Here is a 19,477-nt window from a genome sequence, read left to right as displayed (position 1 = left end):
GTTGTAGGGACTATAGTCTTTCATATTATTTGTGTGAACTGGACAATAAAATTGTTAGAAATAAGATTTCTCATATATTCTAAAGTATTCTACCCAATATAATTTTTCAAATTCTTACCATTAGTTTGGAACTCAATTATTAGGATTTTGTCATATCATTATCACCCAAAAATTATTATTTATTGAATTAAATTTCAAACTAATGGTTGAGATTTGAAGAATTTTGTAAAATACTTTAAGAATTTAAGGGAATCCTAATCCACTTTCTTTTGGTTCAATATAGAATGATCTTTTTTTTCTTTTTTTTGTTAACATGTCTGCATAAGGAGAAAATGATTCGATCTAATAACCTCCGCTTCATAAAATATGATTTCTAGTCGATTAAGCTACCCCTAAGAGACAATATAAAATAATCTTAGTCACGAAAAGGAAAATTACAAGTAAATAATTGGTAGATTAGGGTATCAAGAGTTTTAATTTGAAAAATCATGGTGATTTTGTGAAAACAAGACTAAATTTTAGATAAAAGCCATCATTTGTTTCGCGATTGCTATTACTTTTTTTTTTTTTTTGTTGATATACTATTTTTTTTTCTAATTTGTTGATATACTAATTGATATAATATAACCTGTACTTTGTATTTCTTGCTAGTTTTATTATTTTTTTCTAGGTACTTTTTTAGATATTTTTATGTAATAAAAATAATGGTTAATTTCACAAAAGCCTCATAAACTTGTACGCGTTTTGAGAAAATCTCTCAAATACTTTTAATTTTACTCATCGAATTTCTAATTTGATATAATCTACCTAGCCCTTCCATTAAGATTTGACGTTGAATCCTAACGAAATCTATAAAAAAAATTCAAAATACTCACAGGAGTATAAAAGTCATTTAATCCATTTTAACAAATACATTATAAACATAAATAACTTCAACATTTCTTGTCATCGTCTCAAAATTAATTTGGAATTTGTCAACATTCTTTAAATGAGTTGTACATGTTATATGAAGCTTTGTGATGGCTGTAACCTTTGCTTTTAGTTGCTCTTAACTAGAAAGAATTTACCTTAAAAAAAAAAAAAAAAAAAAAACTAGAAAGAATTTCAAGCACACATTTATTAAATTACTAGTTAAATCTCCCAAAAGTAATTTAAGCTGGTTAAAGGTTATAAATTTAATTATATAATTAATATTCGAATACTCTTCCTCATCCGTGGCTTAAACTCTCTCTTCGTAAGTGGGGCTCTGTCCTCAAGAAGTAGCTCAATCGGCTGGGATCGCGTCTAATGAAGCGGAGGTCACTAGTTCAAATCTCCCTCCCCTTCTTGTGCCCTTTTGTGTTGTTATAAGAATTAGGTGTTTTTTTTTTTTGACATGTCCGCACAAGAGGGTGGAAGTGGATTCAAACTAGTGATGCCGGCTTCATTAGGCGTGATCCCAACAGATTGAGTTACCTGTTAGAAACGAATAAGGTGGTTTTTGAAAACAATATTTTATCAAAATTAAATAATAATCAATTGTAAGACCAACAATGATTTTAAAAATCGTGTCATTTTTTGAGTAACACAAAAGGGGCACAAGAGTGGCTTCTAGCATTACTCTTAAGAATTATTTGTCAATTTTTAATCAATTTTTTCCAACTTAATTTGAAAAAAATATATATATATACTTTAAAAATTATGATATATTAATATTGTAAGATTCCAATGAGACACAGAAGGAAAAGAATTACTTGCATTCACTCTTATTATGGAAATAAATATAGTGATCGAGTACAGATCAAAATTACAGTACATGGAGAGTGAATAAAAAATAAAATAGAGAAGAAGGGAGAAGACATTGCTTGAGATGGATGATGAGTTGGAGCAAGGGCTTCTTTGTCATGAATCTAAGACAGATGACTCAATGCCTTTGAAAAGATAAAACCAGAATCAAGAGAATTCTAAGGAACAGGGGAAGCTGCAGCCAACTTAGCTCTCAGATCTTTTCTTAAAATCTTTCCAGAGGGAGACTTTGGAATTGCATGAACAAAGTACACCTTGTGCAGTCTCTTGTAAAATACCACCTGTTTGGTACAAAAATACATGAATTATTAAAAATAATAATAATAATAATAATTTAATAATTTAATTAATACTAGACAAAGTTCTTTGTACTTGTTTTGCTATGAATTCTTTGACCGACTCTTCGGTAAGTTCTAAATCATTTGACCGGACCACGAACGCGACGGGAACTTCACCGGCTACATTGTCTTTTTGCCTGTTAACACGAGGAATTTAAACTTTTTTTTTTTTTTGCCTACAGTAGGGGAATTTTGCACCTTGTGACTGCTTAATAAAGAGTAATGTAATTGAGCTTACGGGACAACAGCTGCATCTGCAATTGATGGATGGCTCACAAGGAGGGCCTCAAGCTCAGCTGGTGGGACCTGATCACAGAAATAGAAGGTTTTATGAGATAAAGAAATAAGTAATGGAAAAAGGATTCTAGATTGGGTGTGGAATGGGCAGGGACTCGTCTTGTCAGGGCCGGCCCAACTGTTAGGCAAGTTAGGCCGGCGCGTAGAGCCCCGATTTCGTAAGCCCCAAAAAAAAATTTTCTAAGGCAAAAAAAAAAAAAAAAAGCATAAAAATTTAAGACCTTCAACATGCTTAAAAAAAATATTATTACTTGTTTATAATATCAAGGCCCTCAACATGCTTTCTTGAGGCTTTCAACATGCTTTCTTGAGGCCTTCAACATACTTTTAAAAAAATAATATTATTTTTTTTATAATATGGAGGTCCTAGCATGCTTCATGCAGAATGGCCACAAGGCCCTCAACATGTTTAAAAAAAAAAAAAAAAAAAGTTATTTGTTTATAATAATGAGGCCCTCAACATGCTTTCTTAAGGATTTCAACATGCTTTAAAGAACATGCTTTAAAAAAATAATTTTATTTTTTTTATAATATTCAAGCCCTGAGCATGTTTTCACTGCACAACAACCACAACTCACAAGGCCCACAACATACTTCCTTGGCTGTACAGTAAAAAATAGAACAATAAAACCACAACTCAGTTTTATTGTTCTAATTTTTTTTTATATATAAATCGTGTTTGTTTAAATTTTTGAATATTTTTAATCAAATATTTCTACCAAAAAATATACATCTGAATATGAAAAACTTAATAAATAAATAAAGTAGAAAAGCTGATTGAATCTCAAATAAGAGTTCTAAATAAATTTGTTATTAGCAATAAACAAAATATAGACGATAATTTAGGTGAAAAACTTGTAAATGAACAAGAAATTCATCAAAAAGAATTAGAAGATAATGAAAATACTATTGATATATCTAAGTCTTTGGTACAAATATTTGAATAGTATCTAACTCTATCCCTTTCCTCATTTGAATAGGAAAAAAATAAAATAAAAAACTCTATTGTTACAAATATTTATGACCTAGGCTAATAGAAAGATATTGATGCAAAATTAAGGGATTTATTAGTAGAAAATGAGTATAATAAATAGTAATATAGATTTTCTTAAAGATGAGAACTCTAAGCATTTTTTTAGTACATATTATATACGGAAATTATCAAATGGGGAGAAGCATAATAGAAAATAACTAGTTCATTCAAAAGATTTAGATAGAGTATTTTGGGGAGAATAATGATTTTTAAATAAAATAATAATAACAATAATATTAAAATAAATATTATTTAATTAATATTTAAATATTTTAAAAAATAAATTTACATTTAAAAGTTTCGCCTAAGGCCCTAAAAACTATTAGGCCGGCCCTGCGTCTTGTTTGGGTAGGTGTTTGAGTATTTATTCGGACTACATACCCGAATACCCGCTCACATGAAGTTGCTCAAGCAAAAATGATTGCAGAAAATAAGGCGTGTTATTTCAACATGCAAAACGAGTGAAAATTCATAGAGATGTTACGAAGTTTTTCCAAGAAAAAAACAAAAAATAGGGAGAAAAATTGGGACAGAAACTGTGTATAGAGAGAACATGCCTGGAAGCCTTTGAATTTGATGAGCTCCTTCACCCTATCAACAATGAAAATCTCCTCGTCGTCATCTACGAAACCTATGTCACCCGTGTGAAGCCAACCCTCAACATCTATGGTGGTTGCTGTGGCCTCGTCGTCATTCAAATATCCTGAATATGTTTGTGGAATATTAGGCAACTAATTCAAACTGTTATGAAATGCATGGTTCTTTGTAAATATTAATTGTTAATTAAAATATAAACTAAATGATTAATTTATTATTAATCATACTCTTAGTTTAATTTTTTGTTTAAATTCAAGAGTAATGGAGATATCTATTTTCTTCAAACTTGGTTGGAAGAATTTTTTCAAATCGTCTATAAAATTATCGTGTGTCTCTTGGTAGGTGAAAAACACCGGATTTACATGACGGTTTTATAGATTGAATTTGAGAAAATTCATATCCGTATAATTAGAACTAATAACTAGAATGGAAGCCACTAAACCTTTCATGATCTGAGATCCACGGATGCAAATCTCTCCAGGTTGATTATGGGCAAGGGAGCAACCGGTTTCAGGGTCAATGACCTTGAGCTCAGCATTTCTAACCACCGTACCACATGAGCCTGACTTGGTTGGAAATGGCTGCTTCGCAAATGCCAAGCACATCGATAGCACTGGCCCGGCCTCCGTCATCCCGTAACCCTGCAGTTTTACAACACAAAAGATATCACTTGCCATGGCCAATTTAGCATACAATTCCTATGTATGAAGATAATCAATTTGATCACAAAGACCGATTCAGGGACAAGGGCTTGAGATCCCAGTCCATAACTTTTTAGTTGGTTCACTCAAATGCAATCTTAATCAATTCTTTAATTTAAGGTGATCAAATCATAATCAAATTTTTTAAATTAGACTAATCTAATCTTCATCAAATTCCTAACTTTAAGATCATTCAAATATAGTATCTTCATATGAAGCAAAAATTAGACATGTAGACCGTACGTGCAAGTTAGATGACTCTGGGTTGGGCTATCTGTTGACATTATACATTCCATCATACGGGCCCACATGGGCCTTACCAGAATACACCAAAAAACATTAACAGTGATCTGTTATAGCTCAACGAGGGACGACTGCTTGCTGGGCTTCAACTTCAAGTGCTACGGTTTATGCATAGCACCGACATGAATGGGTCTTAGGTGGGACACGTGAAGAATGATAAGGACAAGGATCCTATTCCTACGAGTAACTGCTTGATGTCTGTGCGGTAAAGCTCAACTGAAAAGAATCGTAGTCAAATTCGGTAAGTTACGGTGGGCCCTTTCAGCTTCAAGTTAAGAAGTTAGTTTGACTGCCATTTTCGCAAAAATTATATGTACTTTTAAAAAACTTCTTGTTTGAAAACATTAAAAACAAAAAGTGTCTTAAATGGCTGGTAATGAAATGTATTTTTAAAAATATACTATTTTAAAAGTTAAATTATGATTTAAAGGCGAAATCATAATTTTATCAAATGTTTACTTGTATTTTTAAAATTTATGTTTTTAAATCACACATTTTTAAACCGCCATTTTTCAATTGCTATTTTTCAAAGCAGCTTTTTGTTTCGTTGAAAAATGTTTTTCATTTTTCTTATTTTTTAGTGTTTGGTAAGATTGAAAATTGTAGTCAAATTGAAAATATTTTCAATTGATGAAGAAAGTCTTTCTTAATTTTTCCATAATATTGATTTTTTTTTTTAATTTTTTTTTAAAGTAAACTATTTTTCGAGTTAGAGCATCCCTTTATTGTACGCACTTTCTCGCATTTGGTAGCACGGAATCTGGCCACCAAAGCTCGCTATAATTTAGCAGTCAACTGTGTGAATTTCGTTGAAATCTAACTGTCAGAGCTAGCCAGAATACGGGTGTTGACCATCGAAGTTCACTGAAATTCTTTGTCGGTTTTTGTTGTCAATGTTAGCTAAAAGTTGCCGACTTTTTTTGTTGCCATTAAAGGTTGTCGGCCATTGTCTGTAATCGCTAATTTTTCATACGAGTTAAATTTTGAAAAATTCATATTTTGAGCATAAAAATAATGTTAAAAACTATATTTTGATATAACCGTTCTATAATACTGTTACTTGGCATTCACCCTATCATTTTTTATTAAAAAGGAAAAAAAAAAAAAAAAAAAGGTTAATTGAGACTATGTCAAGATTGTGTCACAAGAAGGTGCGGTACAGTGCATTTCTAGTTCCGAGCGCTTGGTATACACAAGAAGAAGAAGAAGAAAGAAAACTATGGGATTTGTATGTACGAACCTGACCCAAGATTGCCTGAGGAACCCTATTCCGGAGGGCCTCCTCCAGCTCCTTTCCCAGCGGCGCCGCCCCAGACAGCACCACCCTGATCGAGCTGAGGTCAAAATTCGCCACAATAGGGTTCTTCGCCAGCGCTAGCACCAGCGGCGGCACAACTGCTGCCACCGACACTCGATGCAGCTGTATCAGCTCCAACAACGCCCCTATCTCGAACTTCTGCATCAGCAAAACCGCAGCCCCGGCTCTGAGCGAGCACAGAAGCACGCTGTTCAACGAGTATATGTGAAACAATGGAAGCACGCATAACACCACGTCTTCCGGGTTCAAATACAGATTCGGGTTCTCTCCGTCGACTTGCTGAGCCACGCTGGTTATCAAGCTCTTATGCGTCAGAATTACACCTTTCGGAAGCCCCGTTGTCCCCGAAGAGAACGGCAGCGCCACCGCGTCATCCGGGTCGATCGAAACCGTCGGAAAGTCGGCCTCGTTGGCCTCGGAGATCACCGAGAAGTGCAAACATTTCTCTGGCGGATCATCCACTGTGATCACCGTGAAATCTTCCCCGAGTACGGGGAAGTTCTCGCCCGTTTCCCGAAGCTTGTCGACGTACTGCGACTGGGTAATGATCAATTTGGCTCGGGAAGAATTGAGTTGCTTGAAAACTTCCGCCGAAGTGTAGAACGGGTTCGCGGTGGTGGTGACGGCGCCGAGCATCGAAGCGCCGAGGAATGAGAAGACGAACTCGGCGCAGTTTTGGAGAAGAACCATGACGACATCTCCTTTCTTGATGCCGAGATTGGAAAGCCCAGCTGCGACTTTCTGTGATACGAGGTGGGTTTGGGCGAAACTGTACGTTTTCCCGGTGGAGCCGATGATCAGGCATGGTCTGTCGGCGAAATCCGCGAGGTGCTCGAAGCAGTAGGTGTGGAGTGGGAGCTGGTTGGAGATGGGTATTTCCGGTAATTTCGATTTGAATACACAGGCGGCCTCAGAAGGCTGTGCGGGGGATATTGTAGGAGCCAAGAATTCTTGGTTTTGGGGTTCAGTGGAAGAAGCTACAGATATCATGGTGTTTGTTCGATTCTTGTTTGAAAGCGTGTTATGTGTGTGTGGTGCAGAGAGAGAGAGGGTACCGAAAACTTAGAGAGAGAATTGAGGAAAGGGAATTGAGAGAGTGAGAGAAGGGGAATGGGTGATAGTCATAAATACAGGGAGAAACAGAGTGGAAAGATATGGGGTTAGGTAGGAATGGTGCGGTGGAAATATGGAGAAGGGGGGGTAGCTATTGGCTCGTGGCTTCTAGTTGTTGCAGATGAGGAATGAGGATTCGGGTTGGTTTGGAAGGGAAAGAGAGGGAAGAAGCACGCGTCACCTCACGTTCAATCACCAAGCCTTCCTCTCCCTCTTCAAAGCTAGCTCCCACCTACCCACCCCTCTCAATCTTAATAGTTTCAAGATTAATTCTTAAATCATTTCACTAATATTCCACAAAGTTAACTTAAAATGACACAAATATCTCGTAAAATTAACTTAAAGCATTGAAAAGTAATTTTGAATTCAGCATGTAATGAAAAATTACCAAGTAATGCTATATTCACGGCACCCATTATGGATCGTTTACCGATTTTTTTGCTACTCTCTTAACATTTTTTGTCATTGTTATAAGAATTTGGCATAAATTAGATTTTTTTGTCCCTTTACGCAGAGATAGACACAGCCTCCTATAGCACAAAAAAGGCTTAAGATGAAAACATTGTATTCTAGCTCCTCCACCGACCGATTCTTTTATGTCAGTTCATTTTCTGTTGCACGTTTTATTAATAACATATAAGAAGCACACGCGAGAAATTTATCTAAAATAAAAATAAGATATATAGCAAACTTGAGCTCCTTGCTAACGGGTCTTACGTGTGGACTGTTGTTGCCACTCTTTCTACTTTCTTTCTTTAACTTTCTATCTCTTTCATGTTTGGTTGTCTTGCTAGGAAATATCATTGCCATGCCGGCAGAAAATGAATGGGGTGGGGTAGGAAATTAAAAACATTGAAGGAAGTATGTCTACGTGGGCAAAGAAGGCTCTCATGGGGCGTCGACTTTTTAAAAAAAAATAAAAAAAAACAAACATGTCACCACATGTCCACAACGGTTTTTAATTTGATAAATTTTAGATTATTATTATTATTATTTTAAAAAATATGTCACCACCACAGCCGGCGTTTTAACTTTTTAATTTGATAAATTTTAGATTTGTTTTTTTTTTTTTTTTCTTAAAAAAAAGAATTTGGAAAAATATGTCACCACAACTGTCCGCATTTTAGCTTTTTAATATTGAAATCCTAATTTTTAATTTGATAAATTTTAGATCAATGCTTTTGGACATTTTTAAATTTAGACCTCTATTAGGCTTTATATTATCCCCACCAAAGAAAAAGGAGAGAATAGATATCTATAGATGGAGACAGCAAAAGGAAAAATGAATGGAGGTCTAGGTTGTGGTAGTTTTTGAAGAATTACGGAATATGCGAAAATATGGTGGAAGCAATATAGAAAATGAACACAAAGAATTATAGGTGGTTTTGTGTTAGACACCTACGTCCCCCACTCGGAATACCCATAAATTAAAGGCTACATTGTGCTCATTAACTTTTTTTGTCTATAATACAAAAGTCCTTATTTATAGGATAATATCTAAATACAAATATAGTAATCAAATCACATTCATTTGATTACAATCAACCTATAAATAGAAAATATTCGATATCAACATAATTATAAAATATACGAAAACTAACAGAAGTTTTGATGTGAATATCAAGGATGCTAAGGTTTTAAAGAACCTAGCTACAAATTGCCTATCAAATTTTTTTGTCTTTTCTTAGGTGAGAGCCCACAAAGGAGCCTCTCTTAACAAATTCATGTCCAAAGAGAATGGGGCATGCACAGGACAGGAGTCCCCAATTTTAGAGGATCTCGGTCTTTAAAAATAGATTTTAAAAAATTAAATTCATCAATTAGATTAACCAACATTTATATGTTTCCATGCAACAACGGATTACTATACACAAGAAGTAGTTTTTTTTTTTTTTTTTTTTCTGAAAAGACAAGTAGTTTTATTGGTTGGGTAATTAGTCACACTTTGTTCATTGAAATGAATTATGTTATTCTTTATCTAACATTCAATCCTAATGATTTTATAGAATTACGTTGGTTTATTATATACTTAATTCCATGCACGTATTACAGGGAATGCGAGAGACGTGGCTTTTAGTTTATGGAACAACTCTACATATTCTCTCTCTCTCTAGATCTCTCTCTCTCTCTCTCTCTCTCTCTCTCTCTATATATATATATATATATATATATATGATGGGGACGTGTGATATTGTAGCGGGTGGAAGAAAACGTACCCTCCTGATAGAATTCAAGTCACGATTATTGTGTTGTATATCTAATAAAACAAGAGAGATGACTTAATTAATGGGTTAGACTTAGATGGAATGATTTCAGCTTAATATCAGCCATGTTCTTGGGAAGAATCATCTCAAGTTGTTGGAATATTAACCATTTATTTTCTTAGCCAATATCTTATGGAATTTTAAATATTATATCTCGAAATTTACTTGGTAATGGAGGAATTAATTATACATGCTCTATATTACTGAGTATGCTAATTAAGAGCTCTAAACAACTTATACAAAAAAAAAAAAAAAAAGGATCGATACTCTAAGAATATATTAACTTTTTATTTTATTTTTATTAATTGTGTTGTCTACACATAAGTGATGATGTGTTAACATAAGACAAAGTTTTCCTTTAAACTGAATTTTTAAAAATGTGTGTGAGAATCACGTGTTTTAAAGATATATGTCAATTTAATGGGTTCAAAAAGAAAATATATATATATGTCAATTTTATAGATTGATAGGAAGAATTTAATAGATAGGGCAGTGTCGAGTTGGGGCTCGGGCAAAATGAGCAAGGCCTTCCAATAGTCCAGTAGTAGTAGAGCCGGTCATTTTCCGGTGGAGGGGGAATTTTTTTTTTTTTTGGGGCGGTGGGGGTTCAGCTTTCAAATGATTTCCTTAAAGGGGATATGTTTTTTTTACGATGACACATTTTCAAAAAGCACAGTTTTCGAGCCATACCACATTAGCGGTGTGTATGAAGCCTAGCATTACTCAAAATATATTATCAACTTTGTGCAAAAGATGAACTATCAAAATTGATCCTATGTCCATAAGAGGTAGCTCAATCGGCTGGAACCACGCTTAATGAATCGAAGGTCATTAATTCAAATCCTCCTCCTCCTCTTGTGTGGACATGTCAAAAATAAAAAATAAAAAAATTGATTTCCTACTAAAAAACATATTTGTTTGCGGTTTAAAGTTCCAAACCTAACGAATTTGATTATTGAGAAAGTTAAACGATGTTAAATTATAGAATTAATAAGAAACATTAAAAATGAAATATTAAGAGGAGTTAATACAAATTTTAGAGAAAACTATACTTCCCCTTCTAATTATCACTTTATTTGCAAATTCTTGTAGTGTTTCAATTTTTGTTATGTTCCTCCTCCCAATCTACCATTTGGGGTTAAAACTTAAAATGTCCTCATCCGCACAAAAATACCATAAGATAATTTTTATTTTTTTAAAAAAAAAAATCAGAAAAAGCAAAAAATTCAATTTCTTCTTCTTCTTCTTCTTTTTTGTTTATTTTTCATTTATTTTCAGAATTTTTATCTTAGGGTATTTTTATCATTTTGGGCGCAAAAGAGAAACATTACAACCCTAATAATAAAATTGAGAGAAACATTACAAATATGATGGTATTTAGAGGGTTCATTTGGTACCTTGTCATTTAGATTCAAGAACAACTTATTATCATGTATAAAGCAGCAAAGAGCTAAACTAAAGCTCACACAAAAGAGAGTTTCTCGGTTGAATATACACTTGTGAGCGAAAAAAAAAAAAAAAACACTATGTTCGTGTCATAACATGTTATATTATGGTCTCGTTGCAAGAACTCTTCAAGAAATTTCCAATACCCGTGATTCAATTAGCATCTGCAAAGGATTTCAAACTATGGTACACTAGATAGACCCCACGATCAACACCATCAAAGAGGTCACCAAGAATTTAACTGTTCCCCCATAAGACAACAATGGAGAAGGCCCTGGTTTTTGTGGACTGGAATTTAATAGCATGGGTGATGGGGCAGCCGCTATAGCAGGTGGTGATGGGAAAGATGGGGCAGGGGATGTAGCCCCTGCAGCAGGAGGGCTTGAGCTGTTGGAGCAAGAAGGTGATGGAGAGGTTGTGTTGTGCTCCGGCATCAATGTCGGTAGCAAAACCCCATCAACGCCATGGCACCGGATGGAAGACCCCTCTGTACAAATATTTGGGCTAATGATTTTCACATTGTTAAGAGAGAAGTTTTTCCTGCCATTGTTGGAGATTTTGAGCATGTAGTCCGGCAGCGAACTGGGGATGATGGAGCCGGTTGGGAGACGCTCCAAGTCGTCGAAAAGCAGTGGTGAATGAATGGAATGGCGGAGCAAGAAGCCAGAAACGGAGCCTGGAGCCATAACGTTCCTTGAGAGCATCCTGTCATTGGGCATCAAGAAGGTGACATTGGCTTGGATTTTTGAGTCAAGAGAGGCCATGTTGATGAGTGTGACGAAGGTGAAGTAGTTGGCCCTTTGCATCTCTTCAGTGGCGCCAAGAAGGTCTTGGTTTTGGTTCTGTGGAGTGATGGTGGGGGAGGCTGAGGTGACGAGTGCCAGTGATCCTAGAAGAATTGCCAATCTCATGAAGGCTGCCATGGCTGATGAGCTCTCTCTTTGGTTCATGTGGGGTGGTCTTATTATGAAGGGGGGTGTGACTGATATTGGGGGGACTAGCTATTACTTCGGAAAAAAAGGAAAAAAAGAAAAAAGAAAAAAGAGTAAGGAAGTCAGCTATTCATCCAGAAATAAAGAAATGAGGTTAGCTTGGGCATGCAACTGTGCTTCCTTAACAACTGAGTTTCACATCTTCTGCATGTATGCTAGTATTTTAGGGGTTGAGTCTCTATATTAGGTTTTCTTGTTGATGTTAGCAACTAGATTTTGCATGAAATAGGGATTGAAAGATTTGGGTTTGTTTCATAATGCTTTTTGAGAGTGTTTTTTGCTTTTTGGTTGTTCATATGACATAAAAGTTAAAATAGTTTTAAGTGTTTTGTATATTGAATTATTTCTTAATGTTATTAATTTTTATTTTTTTTTGTTAAAAAGCACAAGAGTGGGGATTAGTGTGACCTTTCAGTAAATCAAGAGTCAAGCTTCTGTTTAGTGTTCCAAGTTATTTGTTTTAAAAGTATTTAAATATATATATAAAAAATAAAAAAAAATAAAAAATAAAAAAAAGTCTCATATGTATTTTTAACTTTCACGGCATTTTTAATAAAGCTCACATGCATTTATACATTTTGAACACATCAGTTTAATAGATTGAGCCAAAAAAAATTCATAACCCAATTTGAAGGAAAATTATATTCATTGTGAGGTTGCTCATCCAATGTAGAAATCTGATAACTCTGGAATAATTTTTTTTTACTGGTCGGATTATAAACCGCAATGAAAGCTGATTTCCCAAGCTATACACAAATTTCAAGCAAATGTTCAGTCCAGTCAAGAACTTCGGGATCAGATGACAACAAAAATGCCACCACCAAGCAGCAGAACATTATTGTTTAAAAAGAAGAAGTGTACTTTGAATTATACAGCATACAGTTTTTCTTTACGATGCTAAGAAAACAAACTGAAGTTTGATCTGGCAGTAGATGGCCTGGGTATAAAACTACAGAAGAATGAAAATCTATGCCCAATCCTAATCCTCCATGTAAAAAAATGAAATATTCAAATTAACAGTTCATGTACGAGGCCATACAACAATCACAAAATGCTGGGAAACCCACAGCTTCCCATTCTCTTGGTCCCATCCATTTTACTCAGATTGCTGAAAGTTCCAAACATTCAAATGGGCACAAGAAACAGAACATACCTAGTCCATTCACCAGCATGGTTAACTTTGGGAGAGAATAATTGAATAAAGGAATATCGCCGAACATATTCGTCTTGACAGGAAAAAAAAGACCTATCAGGGGAACTGGAATGAACCTCCAATTTGGGTCGAACCAGAAGGGGGACTGATTGCCACCCAAAGGAGGGATATCGTGATTGCAATGAGTCCTGACCATACAAAAACAATAGTAGGTGTCCTTCCTCTTCGTCCCATCAGCCCTTTCGCAAAAGGGTAGAGATGAGCCAAGACCCAGAAACTGAAGAAAACGCCGCCTATTAATTTACTCCACTCTGGTATAGTACTGTATATCGTTCGGCTAAAGCCAACAGCAATTGCAATTAAGTTGACCATCATGATTGTGATTGGTGGTATCATCAGGGATGTCCATTTGACAATGTAGAGATCAGCAAACTCATCATTCTCATCATCACCTCCTGATTTTGATGTCAAAGTGAAAGAAATTTCTATACCAGCAAGGACTTTTAGAAGTCCCTGAAGCACAGCAGCAAGGTGAGCGCTAGTCCCTCCAATCAACCAAAACTGCTCGTTCCTCCACCACTCTTCTAGCTCAATCCCAGACCATTTAATCTCCAGGATAGCAAGCATACACAGGGTCAAAGTGATGGTCAAGAGGTAGGCAAGGAAAGTGACATTGAGGGTCTGGACAATAAACTGACCAGAGAAGAGCGAAAGTGCAGGGAGGAAGCAGTAGACAATCAGGAAGATGGATGTAAAAGGGTAGATGCCTACATTAAGGTATGCTATCCTCTGCAGAAGCTTCATTCTTGGACTAGCCAGAAGGGCATTGTTGCGGGAGAAGAAAATCTCAACTGAACCAGTAGCCCACCGGAGGACCTGATGGAGCCTATCAGTAAGATTGATTGGAGCCGTTCCACGGAAGGCATCACGTTTGGTCACACAATAAACTGATTTCCACCCCCTATTATGCATCCTGTACCCTGTGACCACATCTTCAGTAACTGACCCATAAATCCACCCTACACGCTGTCCCCACTCAGTCTTGTCTTCATACCAGCAGGAGATCACACTGATTGCCTCTGCAACAGTTGATGCATCGAGAAGGTCACGAGGAATAGTGAGAGCACCAGGTGGGCGTCCATTCTTCACAGCTGGGTGATCTGCAAGAGGACGACCTTGGAACTCTGCCACCGGAATTGAATCAATGAGGAAAGTTGAGTTCCCAAACTTCTTAGGGAGCAAAGAGAGGTTCATCTCTTCATCGTCAGAATCACCCATCCTTAGGGCCCGATTCTCTTCTGGCGTGTTTGCAACTGAGGAATGCTTTTTGCGACTGCCAAAGCAGCAACTGCAGCAGCCTGGGTGGTGTTCTTTAGATCTCGGTGGGTCAAAGCCATAAAGAGCAATCCTTCGAAAGAGGCATCCAGTTCCGACATAGACTGGGCCCATAATCCCATCAAGGGCTCGCATATTGACATCAAAGAAAACAGTGTTGTGATTGGCATATCGATCAGATGGATCAATACCCTCAAACCTCTGGGGAAACTGCACATAGCAAAGTCGGTCGCCTCCTCGATCCATCATGAAGCACATGCCTTCCCTCATTGCTTGGGAGTTATAGATATAGTGATCGCAGTCAAGGTTGAGAATGAAGGGGCCATTGGACATAATGGCTGAGGCTCTAACCAGGGCATTCATGGCCCCGGCCTTCTTGTTGTGATCATAGCCTGGACGCTTCTCACGTGACACATAAACAAGCAGAGGGAGACGAATGTCAACATCGGTGAGGTCAATGAGCCTAGTATCATCAGTACTTCCATGTAGTGGTTCATCACTGGGAGGTTTCAACATCACCTGCATCATTTTAAGGGGAAAAATAACTCAGCCCATCTAGTACACCTTTTGTCCTCAGTCAATCTGATAATCTCATGGTTGAACTACTTAATATTAACTAATGGGATCACAAAAATACCTGTATTATACCAGCATGGTCACCTTTAGAGTGCTCAGCTGCAGAACTCAACCAAGTCCCTGGCCAATGAGTTCCATCAGCCATCCATGTTGCTTTTGGGATCTTCACACTCTCCACTGGTTCATCATCCCTGTTCTGTCGCTGAAGCTTCATGGCCTTGATTTCTTCACGAGCATGATAGGCGTCCGATCGGCGGCGAATAGAGTCAGGCAGGCCATTGATGCGGACCTTGAACTCATCATACTCACGCTTTACTCGTCTACGATCCTTCACAAAATCTGACTTCACTTTGTTCTTGTAAGGATCCCTCTTCAAACTGAAGTAAGATTCCGGATTCCTGGGCTCAATAGTATGTTTACGACAGAACGGAACCCATGTATTGGCAAAGCTTGCAGCTTCAGCCATGGCCTCAAAGGTTAAAAGTGCACCTCCATCATCAGAAACATAACAAGCAAGCTTTTCAACTGGGTAATCAGCAGCAAGAATAGACAAGATAGTGTTTGCAGTGACAAGAGGTGGCTCTTTATCTGGATCTGCAGTAGAGACAAATATATCTATTCCCGGGAGATCAGATTTTCCAGTGGGATTGTTGGGGCTTGGTGTTTCAAATTTTTCCTTCAAGACATTAAGATCTGTAGCACGATTGATTGGGCAGAGCTTGGGTAGCTGGTCAAGAAGCCAAGAAAAAGCAAACCAAATCTCACAGACAATGGACATTCCCCATAGCCAGATTGCATCAGTATTTGGGTGGTTAACCCTCCATGTCAAAAACAGTGCAAGAGCAACCATACGAACAAAGATGAGAAGCCTGTTAAAACACATGCAAAAGAAAGCAAAATACATTATTGACATGAGGATGAAGGAAGGAAATGTCAAAAGGAAGTAAACTGATAAGATAAAATCTACATAGAAAAAGTGATAAATGCATCATAAAAATGTGAAAAAGCACTTTATGACTAAATCCAAATTAAAATTGGAATTAAACAGTTGATAGTAGTGTGTTTATGCATGTCCTTGTATAGTTTATCATCAATATGCACTCTTCATTCACAATTGGATGAAATAAAAATATAGTCGGAAGGCAATCAAAAATCTGACAAACATCCTTTTAATAGAAGGGATGCCATCATAACATAGAAGATCTAAAGCAAAACAACAACAGGTTAAACAATCAAGAAACAGAGACAATACCTGTATGGGCTGATAATGGCAGCAGGTATCTTCAATTTCCGTGTAAGTGGCCTCCATGGTTTGTTCATCAACTCTGTTGGCTCAACAGTTTCATCATCTTTCCCATTTCCAAAACCCCCATCCTTTGGCCATATGGCATTCCCATATCCATAAGTCCCCCTTGTTTCAAACAGCCACCGATTGTGATCGAAGTCACCAACCCCAGTTTGGCTCCTCATCAGAGCCGACTTCGTTGACTTCATCAATGACAACCTCCTCTCCATTTTTGACATCCCATTTGGCGGAGGAAGAGGAAGTGGCCGCCCATTACTATCCACAGCTCCTTCATCCAAATCTGTATTCTTATAAGGCTCCTTGCATCCCGGGCAAATCCCACCCCCTGTTTTCACAGCATCCATATAGCAGTCACGACATATTTTGAAATCACACTCACAAGGGAGAATGTCCACCCCACGCTCATCACTCATCACCTTTGCATCACATCCATTAACCGCACACGAAGACCCTTTTGCGCCAGCCATCTGGGGATGGTTCGCTTCAGACTCAATCACCTTGTCCATGAGATGAGCTCGCGTAACACTATTGAACCCACCCGTAAAGAGTGAATTCGACACGTATTGCTCTTCAACCTTTTGCGAAATTGATGGATCCATAGGCTGGTTGTCAGGGGTTGGTGGTATGTGTACTGTATAGTCCATGAATTCACCACTACCCAGCTCACTATCAAGATCATCCCTCGAGTAGCTGATGTAACGGCCCGAAGAAGTTCTCCGGCCAAATGTCACGGCCGGAGGCAATGGAGGTTTGTTAAGTGCTTCCGAAGGCACATCGGAGGTTGAAGACAGATTTGACCGGCTTGCCTTGAAGGACTTGGACGCCATATTCAAACACTACCAGCAACAATCCCAAGATCCTGTAATTACACAATGCAACAAATTCAACTCTGTATCAGCATAGTTTCAAATCACCACCACAAACCCAATAACAGATCTTAAAGATGCCATAAAATAAACCAAAGTTTAGAGCTAGATTTATTTGTCCACAAATTAATAGGCATATTAGGCTCAGTTTTAAGAGAATTTTCTGTTGATCAACACTTTCCAAGCAACCAACCAGAACATAAACCTTCGACAGAGTTCAAACTAAGTCAAAATCTCTAGACAAAATCCGAGAAATGCTAAACCCAGCTTACACCTGAAAATACAAAATTACAACAAATGCGTCTGTTCGCAGTTCACATGCGCTTTTTTGTTTACTAAAATCCCCAATCACAAGGATCCAACAAAAACATGGTTCCTTTTTCTCCAAAATATACTCAGCAACCAAACAGAGTCTCCCAAAAACCTCAAACAGCTCAAACCAAGTCTAAAAAAATTTACATAACAAAAACAAAGAAGTCTAACCCTCTGTTTGGATGCCGAGGAAAAGAAATGAAACTTGAACAAAACACTCTTGACTTGCGGTCTTCCTTAACCTTCAGAAATCTAAGATCCACCACAACTCCCCTCCCAATCCTCCTCTTCTCTCGCACACTATCCGAGCAACCAAACAGAGCACGATACACTTTCCCACTAGCACATACACTTTCCCCTTAAGCTAGAAAGCAAGATCGGACCATTTTCTGAGACAAAACAAAAAAGAAAGAGAGCTTACCTTGGTTTTATGAAAAATGGCAGAAGACCCACCTCAGATCTCCGTCTCTCTTTCTCTGTCCGAGAGTCCCAGGCCTCTCAAAGCGTTTTTTAAGAAAAGGAAGCGACCACTATGTTTGAAGCAATCTCGTAGTAGTAGAATAGTAGTAGACGAACAGTTCAAACAAATCTCCTGCGACTTGCTCTCCAACCCATCATAAGACCTGGTATTTGCCAGACAAACACAGAGAGAGAGACAGAAAGAGAGAGAGAGAGAGAGAGAGAAAATGGCGTTTGTTTGTGTGTTTTTGGGACTTAGTCGTGGGCAAAACTACGAGCACTAATAGGCCATGATTGAAAGCCTTGGCCTGTAATATTGATTATTTTAATGGCGTTTGCTTATAATATTTTTCTCGTCGGAGCAAGCGAAGTTTCTGAGGGGCTGAAATTTGAACTTTTGGAGGAGGTGTTCATAGTTCAAACAGGACAGTGAGTATTTTTGTGTTGTGTTTGTGGGTCGCCGGTTGCGCACTGGACTAGTGGACTTGGCCCTACAAGCGTGTTTTTTCTGCGTCTAAGCTTGTGGGGATACCCGGCCGTCTCTTCTGCTTAGGCTGTTGTTAACGTTAATTACTTTTATTAACTTGCGTGGGGTTTTTGGACATCTTAAGAGTGAATATAGGCTTTTCTTTTATCACCGAAAAGTGTGATAAATATATATATTTTTAACGAAAAAAGTGTAATAGAATTAAACTAATGAAAAAGGGTAATTATTTTTTGGGGAGGGGATATTCTTTCAGATAATTCAAGTTAAAAGAGAATTGTCACTTGGAGAAATTTTTTTTTTAAATGTTATTCTGGACATTTATTTATCGTGTTTTAAGTGGTTGACATGTGTCATAAAGCAAAGAGATTTGACAATGTTATTATTGTTTATTCTAAAAACTTAAGTAAATAAAAAGTAATCTCTCATATATAAGTTTAAATTCCTTCATAATGAGTAAGACTCTATTGGTAAAATATTTAATTAAAATTAAGTGAATTTAATTATTTAACTAATATTTTAACAAATAATGTTCAAAGTACTACAATTTTGTTAGTATAATTCTCTTACAAACTGACTTGATAATCTAAAAGTGGTTAAGATTGTATAGTTAGCAAATTAGTCACTAACTAATTAAATTAATAATTGATATTTTGTAATTAACCATTTTACTAATTATGAACAGTCACATTAATTTGTAAGGAAACTTATAGTAAAAGTTATAGTACCATGTACCCAAAAGAGAATATGATCATCTTTATTTCATGGTCAAGATCTAAGCAAAAAAAAAAAAAAATCT

General features: G+C 36.8%; 3 protein-coding genes across 4 annotated transcripts; all 3 read right to left on the bottom strand.

Annotated features, from left to right (window-relative positions):
* Window positions 1–1,721: 1,721 nt before the first annotated feature.
* Window positions 1,722–7,484, bottom strand: LOC132183285 (4-coumarate--CoA ligase 2-like). Its single transcript, XM_059596691.1, has 6 exons — window positions 6,295–7,484; window positions 4,493–4,691; window positions 4,011–4,156; window positions 2,362–2,429; window positions 2,158–2,260; window positions 1,722–2,066 (listed from the first exon to the last, which is right to left on the bottom strand). The coding sequence occupies exons 1-6, from the start codon at window positions 7,360–7,362 to the stop codon at window positions 1,944–1,946; spliced, it is 1,707 nt and encodes a 568-aa protein (XP_059452674.1). The 5' UTR covers window positions 7,363–7,484; the 3' UTR covers window positions 1,722–1,943.
* A 3,830-nt stretch (window positions 7,485–11,314) lies between these two features.
* On the bottom strand, window positions 11,315–12,117 carry LOC132168129 (FAS1 domain-containing protein SELMODRAFT_448915). Its single transcript, XM_059579217.1, has one exon. The coding sequence runs from the start codon at window positions 12,104–12,106 to the stop codon at window positions 11,387–11,389; it is 720 nt and encodes a 239-aa protein (XP_059435200.1). The 5' UTR covers window positions 12,107–12,117; the 3' UTR covers window positions 11,315–11,386.
* Window positions 12,118–12,987: 870 nt separating this feature from the next.
* On the bottom strand, window positions 12,988–18,657 carry LOC132183270 (cellulose synthase-like protein D3). Of its 2 annotated transcripts, none has more exons than XM_059596672.1 (4): window positions 18,157–18,657; window positions 16,504–17,416; window positions 15,313–16,120; window positions 12,988–15,194 (listed from the first exon to the last, which is right to left on the bottom strand). In XM_059596672.1, the coding sequence occupies exons 2-4, from the start codon at window positions 17,382–17,384 to the stop codon at window positions 13,437–13,439; spliced, it is 3,447 nt and encodes a 1,148-aa protein (XP_059452655.1). In that variant the 5' UTR covers window positions 17,385–17,416; window positions 18,157–18,657; the 3' UTR covers window positions 12,988–13,436. The 2 variants fall into 2 exon arrangements, with proteins under 2 accessions (XP_059452655.1, XP_059452663.1); XM_059596680.1 differs by lacking the exon at window positions 18,157–18,657 and adding an exon at window positions 17,907–17,979.
* Between the last annotated feature and the right edge of the window lie 820 nt (window positions 18,658–19,477).

This window comes from Corylus avellana, chromosome ca1 (genome assembly GCF_901000735.1).
Source record: "Corylus avellana chromosome ca1, CavTom2PMs-1.0".
In the NCBI taxonomy this organism is placed as follows: Eukaryota; Viridiplantae; Streptophyta; class Magnoliopsida; order Fagales; family Betulaceae; genus Corylus; species Corylus avellana.
This window is presented reverse-complemented; position numbering and strand designations above follow the sequence as displayed.